At 38.3% G+C, this 10,816-nt stretch overlaps 1 protein-coding gene across 1 annotated transcript in view; it reads right to left on the bottom strand.

The window, feature by feature from the left end:
- Positions 1-627: 627 nt before the first annotated feature.
- The window catches only part of mapkapk2a (MAPK activated protein kinase 2a), a gene marked incomplete at its 5' end in the record, with an annotated part of 25,263 nt that continues 15,074 nt past the window's right edge, over positions 628-10,816 (bottom strand). Inside the window, 8 exon segments of the mRNA XM_035661659.1 lie at positions 628-2,492; positions 2,655-2,735; positions 2,861-2,946; positions 3,929-4,053; positions 4,145-4,220; positions 4,332-4,458; positions 4,624-4,703; positions 5,016-5,080. Coding sequence (XP_035517552.1) covers positions 2,343-2,492; positions 2,655-2,735; positions 2,861-2,946; positions 3,929-4,053; positions 4,145-4,220; positions 4,332-4,458; positions 4,624-4,703; positions 5,016-5,080 — 790 coding nt within the window.

The following is a 10,816-nucleotide window of genomic DNA, read 5'->3' as shown; positions in this document are numbered from 1 at the left end:
TTAATCCGACTATTCCGATAATTGTGCCGCTCTTCCAATTTCCGATAACATCAAATAACATAGTCTCCCATATTCTTGGAAATTTAAACACATTATGAGTAATTTATTAATTGTGAATGCCCAACTGGAACATACATAAATCCAACATGGCTTTCCAAAGCAAACACTTTCTGTGCAAAAATAAGAGAACAACTTCAACTTATTGATTAATACTGGAAAGGAGCGTAACGCTTAATCGCTAAGCTACGCTAAATTGCTAAGCTAAGCACTAGCTTCTTGGTTAATCATGTGTGTTATATTGTATTATGCACCTGAAGGAGTGCTAATGTTTAAATCTAAGCCAATTGTTTATTTGGTTAAGGAACACGCTATTCGGTATCGGAAATTGAGAGTTGGACAATATCGGAATAACGGATATCGGCAGAAAAGCCAAAATCGAGCATCCCTACCTGTAAGTCTTTTCCTTTTACACTGTCAAAGTGTAATAATAGCTTTGTTTGGTCTTACTCTTCTATATGTCATGGGTCTTCTCCTGTATGTACGTTTTGTTGTGTGCGGACCGCAAGAAGAGTAGCTGCTACCTTGGTGGCAGCTAATGAGGATCCAAGAAGATAAGAGACCAAGGGGTTTTGTTTTATGTGTTTTTTAATCCAAAGCTTAAGCAGACAAAAGTACGGCATGTAGCGCTGAACAGACTCAATGACAGAAAAAAAAAAGAAAAAAAAAAGACATACACATCTGTGCTTCCACTACAAAAAAAGTGTTGAGGGGGACGAAAAGAAAAAAAATTAGGAGGAACATTGTCACAAACATTCAATGAACATTTTTACAGTGAGAGATTTGTAGGTGCCATGTGATGGGTAATGTGGATGTGGTTTTACAAAGTGAAGTGGAACAAACGGACAAATTTAACAATAATTTCCCATGATCCCAAGTGAGCTGGGAAGTGTCCTGTTGAGTTAACAGAACATTGAAGAGAACCCAACCATCACACCCAGTCTGAATGTGATGACAGCTTGCTGGTGATATGTCAGATTCTGCTCCGGGACGAGGAGCAGCTCTTAAGTAATTTCTACCTTCTATCAATCCTGTGTGGAGGAGAGGTGTCGGCGAACACTGGCACTGCACCAGATTATTCCCACTGAACCTCCTGTCGTCTAAAACTGGTGCAACAGACAGTGGCGCCAAGTGATCGTTTAAGAAAGACCTCCAGAGCTCGACAAGTCTGAACCATGTATTCCCTAGAGGGTGCTACTGCTTACATAAACACACACAAACGCTCGACATCTCTCCGCACACATTTGCAAACAGAAAACACTAACAAAAAGTTCCTAGCAGTACTTCAAGCTGACAAACACATCTGCATAGCATTAACCTGAAATATAATCTGGCAATGTTATAAATTCTGAAGCATAACATCGGTAAAAGCTTGAACCAAATGGTAGGTAGGGGTTAAAAGTCATTTGCTGCTTCAGCAACACTCAGTAAGGCCTATGCTAATATGTTCATAAAATCCATGAAAAACTACAGTATCAGTTGGCTCCTTCTCTCCTATGAGCTACATGTAGGAGAAAGGTCAAGCCAGTTTTCGGTTCTTAAACGTCCTTCTCTGCCCTAAAACTACGGACTTGAAAAACAAGTGTAGATTAAAGGTAGGAGAGAGGGGCCAAGAGTGAGGTGCTCTGTCAGAATGGCACATGGCCCTTGTGTGAGTGCATAGGCCTCTGTTCGACATTCACGAAGACAAACTGAACCTGACAGACACTCACCAGTTCAAGTCCCAGAAATGAGTGACTATTTCCAGCTAATCCCAACAGTCAGGGACAGAGTCCTTACATTCCACTTGTCAGTTCAAAATACATCTGCTTACTTTGCATGTACGTAAAAAGAAACCTTCCCTTGCTTTTATTTTTTGGATTTAGCCATTTGATTTAACATTCACAGGTTTGGGGCTAGAGCTAGAACAGGGCAGTGGGGTGAAAGATAACTACTGCTAACTAATGCTAAGGCTTCATGTCCTATTCCAACATTCAAGCCCCTCTGAGTACACAACCTGATATCTGGGAAAGGAGAGGAGGGAGATCTCATGGATTCCCGCTCCTCTCCTTTTCTATAATTCATAATCTCTTCACTGGAATAAAAACAGATAAATCTTCTCTGCCAGAGCAGAGTGGTGGGTTTGTTAAAATGGTAGAGTAATAAAAACAAACACTCCTACAAAACATTAGAATTTGCCATGAAAAATAAAACACTGAGAAAATCCATGCAATGCGACTCACGTGTCGACAAATTATTGCTTCCTTTTTACAACCTGTTTGTATGTGCATGCATACGTGCATCTTTCAGTGGGCGGCAGACTGCGGATCCGTCAAGGTTTTATTGGCTTTCTTCCTCCGTTTTGTTAGCAATGGATTGGTCGATTCCTCAATAGTCTTGATCTTGATTTGCTCGTAGTCAACCCTCATTGTTGCCAAGGCACTGGTCATTTCATCCTGAAAAATGACAAGAACAAGCTCATTAGGCCACTTGCTTTACCCAACCAGAGTCTGCTGTTTTTGGATAACCATAACATTACACTGTTCGCTAAGCTAGCAAAGCAGGACTGTCTTTTCAAATATTTTTTTGCAAGCAAAACTGAAAACCAGATGTCTGACCTTGACGTCCTCCCATGCGTCCTTCTCTTCCTGTAGCACCCTGCTGGTGTGAAGTGGGGTCTGGGGAACCTCCATCGATTGCTTTGGAAGACACACACAAACATACAAATCTTACTCCAATGGAGGGACTGTCGGTTGAAGCAACGGTGTCGAAAGGATGGTGATAAAGGGAGCTAGAAAAATGCATCATAAAAGTGTGTGCTTACATTGATCCATGGATGATTCATGAACTCAGTGATAGTCATCCTTTGAATTGGCTCAGTCTTAAGGAGAGTCCTAATCAGTTGTTTAGCTGCAAACACAATTATTGACGTCAATAAAAAGAAAAAAAATCAACTCTTTATTAGCCTTGTTAGTGCAACACTTACATTTAAAACCACAGACCCAGAAAAAAAGGTAGATGTTATTGGCCCTGCATAAGGGTGCCAAACTAGACTATTGGACTATTTGTTTGGACTCCACTGTGTTCTGGTGGAGGCAGCCAGATGAAGCAATCAAAAACTGAATGAAGAAATCCTAATGTGAAGGAAATAACACACATTGACAGTAAGGACTGCACTAGGTCTTGAGGAGTGTGTTATAGGAAGTACAACCCAGTACAACCGCCAAAATTATCACCATGTTAGCTTCTCTTTTCTTTCTAAAACGTTTATATTACTCAGGAAATAAGAGATCGCTTTCACTTGTAGTGAATGTGACTGCTGGTCGCAAATAGGAGGTGAAACACCTGCATCAGTTTCAATTTCTTGATCAGAAAGTTAAGACCAAAAGGCCTGTTTGTCACATTTACATAAGATGTTCTATAAAGAGTGCTTGCAGGAGTGTGGGAAACAATAATATTGTAATGAAATTGTATTTCTAGACGTTTATGCAAGACCAAAATAAAGCAGGTGCCACTGTTTGTCAGTCCAATAACTGACTCATGAATTTTCACGTTACTTTTAAGGAGTGGTAAATATCTTTAGAACATAAAATATTATAACAAAATAATTCTTTACATTATTTGGTTTTTGACCAGATTTAGGAAGAAGTCTCAACCGCTCACCACACTTAAACTCAATACATCCAGTATGGATACAGATGGGTGACAATTCAAAAGAAATACCAACACAAACATCCTAGTCTCTGGGACCCTTCTCCATCCTCGCATAGGTGTTCAAATGATTCACATACTTTTCCTCAAACCATTTAATAAGCACTCATGTTCTGTATGAAAGCATCTGAATCAATAAATTCGTATCACACAGTTGGCCAAGTTTACACTATTGTCTGACCTTCCTCCGATACATCCGACCATTCAGGGTTGGGAAACTCATATTGGCCCATCCTGATCCTTCTCTTCATCCCAGGAGAGATGGCTAGACCATGGTTAGAATAAAAAGGAGGGTACCCACACAACCTGTTGAATGTTTAAAACGGTAATATTAGTTATAGCACACAATAAATAATCTTATGTGAAAATGAACAAAAACGTTTTAAACGGAACTTACAGGATATACATAATAACACCCAATGACCACATGTCACATGACTTGTCATATTTCTCTGGGCCCAGAACCTCTGGAGCTGCAGACAGAAAGGAAGTAATTAAAAGGGACATGTATAATTATTAACTGGTTATCAATAAGCAACAAGTGCAGAAAACATGAGAGAGAGAGCACAGAGACACGTCCTTACCAACATAGTAGGGTGTGTAGCAGGGAGTAGCTAAAGAGTTGTGTGACGTGGTCTCCTTGGCAAAGCCAAAGTCTGTGAGTTTGAGCAGAGCATTGGGCCTCTTCGAGGAATACAGTAAATTCTCTGGCTGCAGGGAGGATTTGATAAGCCAGCCAAAAAGAAAGAAGAGTACAACATTAGTTATTGATAAGACAGTCACCCTTTGGAAAACCCCCTGGAAGAATGTATTAATTTCTCAAGAAGGAGTAAAAAAAAAATCCTATTAACCAGTGTGATTATAATTATGACAAACCTTGACGTCTCTGTGTGCGATGTTGATTGCATGCAGTAGCTGGATGGCCTCTCCTATGCTCTTCATGATGTCAGATGCCTCTAAAGTAAGAACACAAAAGGCTATTTTAAAAGAGATTTCAAGCGAACTGAGTGTTGCATTAACAAGGAGACATACTGGCCACATCTCTCAGTAGCAGGAAATGTAAAAATCACCAAGAAGTGGTAAATGATGATGTGGTTCTTAAAAGTGAGTTGCATAAGTTATATCTAGCAGGTGTCAGTATGTACCACTTATATATATTTGTGTTGTTGAAGTGGTATATCAGAACCAGTGTGCCATGTAATCATCTAATAAAATCAAATAAAGCAGTATTGTAAAAAATGCTGTGATTGTCCACATAAGCTTATTACCTCTCTCTGTGAAGGCCTGGTCTCCTCTGTCCTGGATTCGACTAAAAAGCTCACCACCATCCATGCTGCAAAAGAATAATGGTGAACAGAGTTAAAATCTGGCTTGTGTGTGTAGATACACGTTTGGTGTACTGATTACTGACCTCAAACTCTTGTGTCTTTTTGATATATCGAACATTCAATGCACATGAAACCTTAAACTTTATTAGGCCACAATAGACTAATGGTGGATCTATAATAGCCAATAATAATTTTATTACAAATGATAAACTTGATGTTATGTTTTTAACTAAAACATAGCTGGATGAAAATGACAGGGCAGCAGCTCTTATTGAGTCAGCACCCCCTAACTTTAACTTTCTGGGTGTAGTTAGAACAGAAAGAAGAAGAGGACTAGCAGCTGCTATATTCAGAGATGTGTTTTGGTGCAAACAATCACTTGGTGCAACCACTCCTTTGAACCTCTCCCTCTTGCACTAAACAGAAGGGCTAAAACTATTATAAACTATCTATAGGCCACCAAAATCCTTGAAAACTTTGGACTCTCTCAGCATGTAAGGGTGCTCCGATTGGTCAGTCACAGATCACAATTGGCCGATATTAGATCTAATTAGTTTGATCAGCAATCTCTATGAATGCTGATCAGAAGGGCTGATCAGCTGACGTATTTATTTTATTCCACAGGAAAGTTATCCCGGTATATTAACGGTCAGGGACTCATTTTAGCATTTCAGAAGAGAAATGGAGAGAGACGTTATCGGATGGATGTGTAACAAGCACAGAGCAGGCAAAGCAACAATTTCAATAGGCAACGACATTAACAAGCCTACATTCCCTGCTGTGAAAAAGGAACAGTGGGTGAAAAATTTCCAAAGGCCCGAGCTCAATTCAACCAAGTCATGTAATGACTTCAAACTATGACTGCTTCCTCACTTGAGTGAAAATTTATTTTGATGTCTTAAACCTCACAACTCTTGAAGAAACTGTCTCTCATTTCAAACCCTCCACATGCTGACTTGATTTTCTGCCATCAGAGTTTTAAAAAAAAATGCTTAGTGGCCTGGCTACAGATGTGCTACAGATACTCAACAGTTCACTGCTTTCAGGGGTCTTCCCCAAAGCCTTGGAAACTGCAATAATCAACTAAAAAAAAAAAAAGAAAAAAAAAAAGAAAAAAAAGCCCAGCCCATATATCAAACCTTCAATGCATTAGTAAAATCAATGAAAAAGTTGTACATAACATTAACATAACTCAGCAACTTTCTGGCAGTAAAGAACTATCTTGACATCTTCTAGTCTAGACTCAAGCCCCATCACTGTACTACGATACAGCTCTCAAAGTTTTAAATAATATTAATCTCAGCATAGACTCTGTCCTTGGGCTATTGGACCTTGCTGCTGGATTTGACACAATTGATCACAACATACTAATAGACAAGACTGGAACACTGGTCTGGTCTCTCTAACATAGGTGTAAAATGGTTCAAGTCCTACCTCCAAGACAGAGAAGTCTTGTACACCCAACTGGTAGCTGCACATCAGAGCTTTTCCCAGCAACTTGAGTTACGCAAGGGATTCTTGGTCCACTGTAATTCTATCTTTACATATTTCCATTAGCCAAAACTACCCAAAAGTGTCATATCACATGTACGCAGATGACACACAAATATATATATAGCTGTATATCCAAACAAACAAATAGATTCACTGGGACACTTGAATGAGGACAAAACTGAAGCTATTGCCTTCGGGTGCTAGTGAAGAAAGACTTAAAGTGTGTGCTAATCTTAACAGTCTGTCATTGAAGAGTAAAACAAAACAAAGAAAATAACGGCAGAAACCTGTTATCATAGATGCAGACCCACATTTCAGTAGTCACATTAATCAATAACAAAATCATCCTTCTACCACCAAATATCGCAAGGATCAGACTTGATGACGAAATGTGATCTAGAGAAACTAGTACTTGCATTTATCTCCAGCAGGCTGGACTACTGCAAAGGCCTCTTCACAGGTCTAAGACAGCAATCAGACAGCTGCAGCTGATCCAGAATGCTGCTGCCAGGGTTGTGACAAGGACCAAAAAAGTGCAGCATATAACTCAAATTCTGTGACCAATTTCTCACAGAATTAACTTTAAACTTCTACTGCTTGTCCTTAAGTGGTTGAATGGTTTTGGTCCAAGATACCCATCTGATCTCCTGAACCAGTATAAATCTAGCAAAATTAGCAAAGAAAGGCTTTGGGTAAAAAATAAATAAACTACATGGCATGATGTAACATGTAGCCTAATTGCCTCAGTTACATGAAACAGCTTGCTGTCTGACTGGTTTGCTGGTAAAAGTGGTGTGTAGTCTGTTGGTTGACCAAAACAGGTGATAGCTGTGCGAAACTAACAAATTACTGGTTCACACCTTTGGCACACTACTGACAGGTTAAGTCAGCAGTCTGCTCGCTATTTAAAACACAGATTTTTACTTGTGATTTAGTATTAATGATACTATAAAAAGCATACAAAGTATGATGGTAAAGTCTAGTACACACCTTTGGTCTCAGTGTGACCAGTACCGTCATTACAATCAAGTCATTACAATCAAGTCATTACACCGGAGTTTCATTGTTCATTTCACGGTTTCAGCAGAGACAAAGACTCATTACGTCTTTTGTATTTTGCATCAGACATCTGTATTTTGATGAAAAACAAAATCATGACACTTCCAACAAGGCAGAAAATTAGATGTGTGGTGAAACTTTCGGGACTTGTCACTATATGTTGAATGTGTTGGGGGGTGGGGGAGACATGTCGGCGCCAGTTAACCTCAATGTGTTTTGGAAATGAGCTAACATGGAAGGTACAAGTCGGAAAATGTTAAAGAGCTGTACATGTAGCCAAAACCTGATTTCTTCCTAATTACCTTGAGCTCAGTTACTCTGTGGAAAACAGACCTATGATTTTGACTCACAATTTGTATTTTGATTGCATTTTTGCCAAAACTACCTATGCAAGTTTCATGCTAGTTATTTTTTTAACTTACACATGTAAGTTATGCATTATGTTGTGTTTAAAATGTAAACATGCAAACAGTACAAGCACACGCGTATTAATATAACAGAGTAGGCAACATGGTTCATTTAGATAATTCTAGGATTAATACAATATTCTTTTATACACAAAAAATAAAATAAATAAATAAATAAATAATAATAATAATTAATAATAATAATAATAAACAACAGGTATTTACAGTGGTAGCACAGAAACATCCTAGACAAAGAGTTATAGAAATGTTGCATAAAGTCAGATACAAAGCTAATGGTTAAACCTGAGTTCAATGGAGTATGAGAAAATTCATACTCAGTGCACTTGATGATAGGTTTCATTTAATCTTTTTGCTCAGTATGACTGTGAGTTTCAGGTCCAATTATCGATGTCAATTTTGTGTATGTGTGACTAAATGTGCATGAAAGCGCAGACCGATTCTTCAAGCTGTTAACGGGAGAGAAGGACTTGCAGGGCGGCCCTGCTAAACCACAGCACACTTCGAACCTCTCAAAATTAATCATTCATATTTTGTATTCTGAGAAACGGACAGTATCTCGAGCCTTTGTGTCTTGATATTAAAAAAATTGCAATGTGAGAAACCGAGTGTGAGTGTGAGTGAGGCAATCCCTCAGTTCTGAAAACGTTTTTCACACTACTCTGCCAATTGTTCTTATGTGGTCAAAGGCAGAGATGAACTTCAGATCTCGCCACCACTCTCGAGGTGAAGTTTAAATTCTCAGCAGACTAGATACTTAATTAATTTGATGGAAATGGGAGTACCAGCAGTGCACATCTCACACTATCACAGCAGACACTCTGACACCCTTACACATTTTTAATCTACTTGCTTTCACATCTCATATATATAGTGTGGACACGCCTCAACAGTAGGAAGTATGACATGCATTCATCAGAGATATAACCATGAGATATAAAACCTGAAAACACCTCAGGTCTTTTCATTTTAAAACCAACTGTGCAGAAATCGTTTGATTAATCAATATCGTAACATTTAATTTAAACTTAATTAAATTGATATGTTATAAATTGAATAATTCACATTTTCTCAAATTAATGTAATTTTCAGCACATTGTCTGCATTTGGTAGCTTCAATGTCTTACAGAGTCATTGCCATAACTGCCTTTCTCATGTAATGTTAAACTAAAGTTAGCATTAGTCAGATTTGCAGCACCTGGAATTAAATGGAATTTCACCACAAAGTGAAACCAAAGTGTGATGACTCTAATCCTAAGCAAAGCCTGTTTACATTTATTTTTTCCCCATTTTAACTTTGTCTGGGGGTTAAGTTATTAACACTTATTGCAGAGACCTGGGTTGCATGACACAAGGACCGCAGAGCATAATGAAGTGGGTAATCCTAACAATTACAATATAATGTAATACAAATTAACAGCATAACATAATACAGCCTCCAAAGTAAGAGTAAGAGTTGAGTCACCACCACTGACCTTTGTGGTAGTCATAACCAAAACTGAATATGATGAACTTCATATTGGTCATGTCATTTGACCATGACAAAGACATTTTTAACTTGTGATCCAGATATGCTCCTGCATTCAAAGCTAAGCAAGTACAAATCAATTCATCAAGTAGTGTATCTGCAGGAGATTGTTCAGAAGGCAGTTGAGCACATGCCCTCTCATCTTCACTGAATTTCCTAAATTACCAAGGTGACTTGACATAATGACATAATGGTGACCTTTTACACAACATGGGAGAATACTTAAACAGCAGAATATAGGTCATCAGACTGAATGAATTTCTGCAGTGTCAGATGGAAAGCAGAATGAATAATTAAATCTCTAATTTGCTATCTCCCTTAGTGTGATATTCTAGGAAACGTTAGTTTCAAGAGAACTACTTTTTTTTAATGCTGAGCTCGTTTTCAAAAGGAAATTACTCATCAACTGCAGCCTTTTCAGGTCCACTAACTGCAGTGGTAACCACAGACCTAATTGTGCACGTGTGATGGGGTTAACGTGGAAATACGACGGGGAGGAACAAAAGGTGCTAAGATCATTTAGGAGAAATGGGTCATTTTCTACTCAAGGTCATATACAAGAGAATTACAATAATTAGGCAGGCTGAAATGTGCTTAGAACAACTGAGAAGGCAAGATACTCATCACTTCACTTCTTCTCAGGGTATTCAAAGCTTTCTCATACCTGCCCTCCCAAGTCTGTGAACTGCAGACTGCAGTAATTCATGAAAGTTCAACCAATACCTAGAATATCTGATTAAATGTAGAGTTCCAATGTTCTTGTTGTTGTTTTCAGTTTTTAAAAATAATGTCAGTAGTTCTGGCAAGTCAATTCACTTTTTGTAACAAAAACTGCCATCAATGTGGTGGAATATCACATGTATGTTAGTATGTTAAGGATTTTTACTTGGTCACCAGTTTGGCACAGATTTTGCCAAGAACTATGTTTAGGATATTCTGTAGATCCCTTTAGATATTGAAAATATAGCAACTGAAATGTTATTAAAAGAAGTTTGTCCATTTTAAGTTGATCAGATTTCCTGATAGTTTCTGCAGATACTCAATATTAAATTAAAAACTCCCTATCCGATTCTCCAAGGTTATACAGTTGCACAATGCCCACTTCAAATACCTTAAAGTTATTAAAATGAATCCAATGTATATGTTAGACAAATGAATAGCTCTGCATTGCATTAAGGAAAAGTGTCCTTCCAGTGCTTGTTGCTTCCAGTCTTTTACCGGAGTTACCTGAATGA

Source organism: Morone saxatilis, unplaced genomic scaffold, assembly GCF_004916995.1.
Source record: "Morone saxatilis isolate NCDOM2014 unplaced genomic scaffold, NCSU_SB_2.0 Contig18, whole genome shotgun sequence".
Taxonomy (NCBI): Eukaryota; Metazoa; Chordata; class Actinopteri; family Moronidae; genus Morone; species Morone saxatilis.
This window is presented reverse-complemented; position numbering and strand designations above follow the sequence as displayed.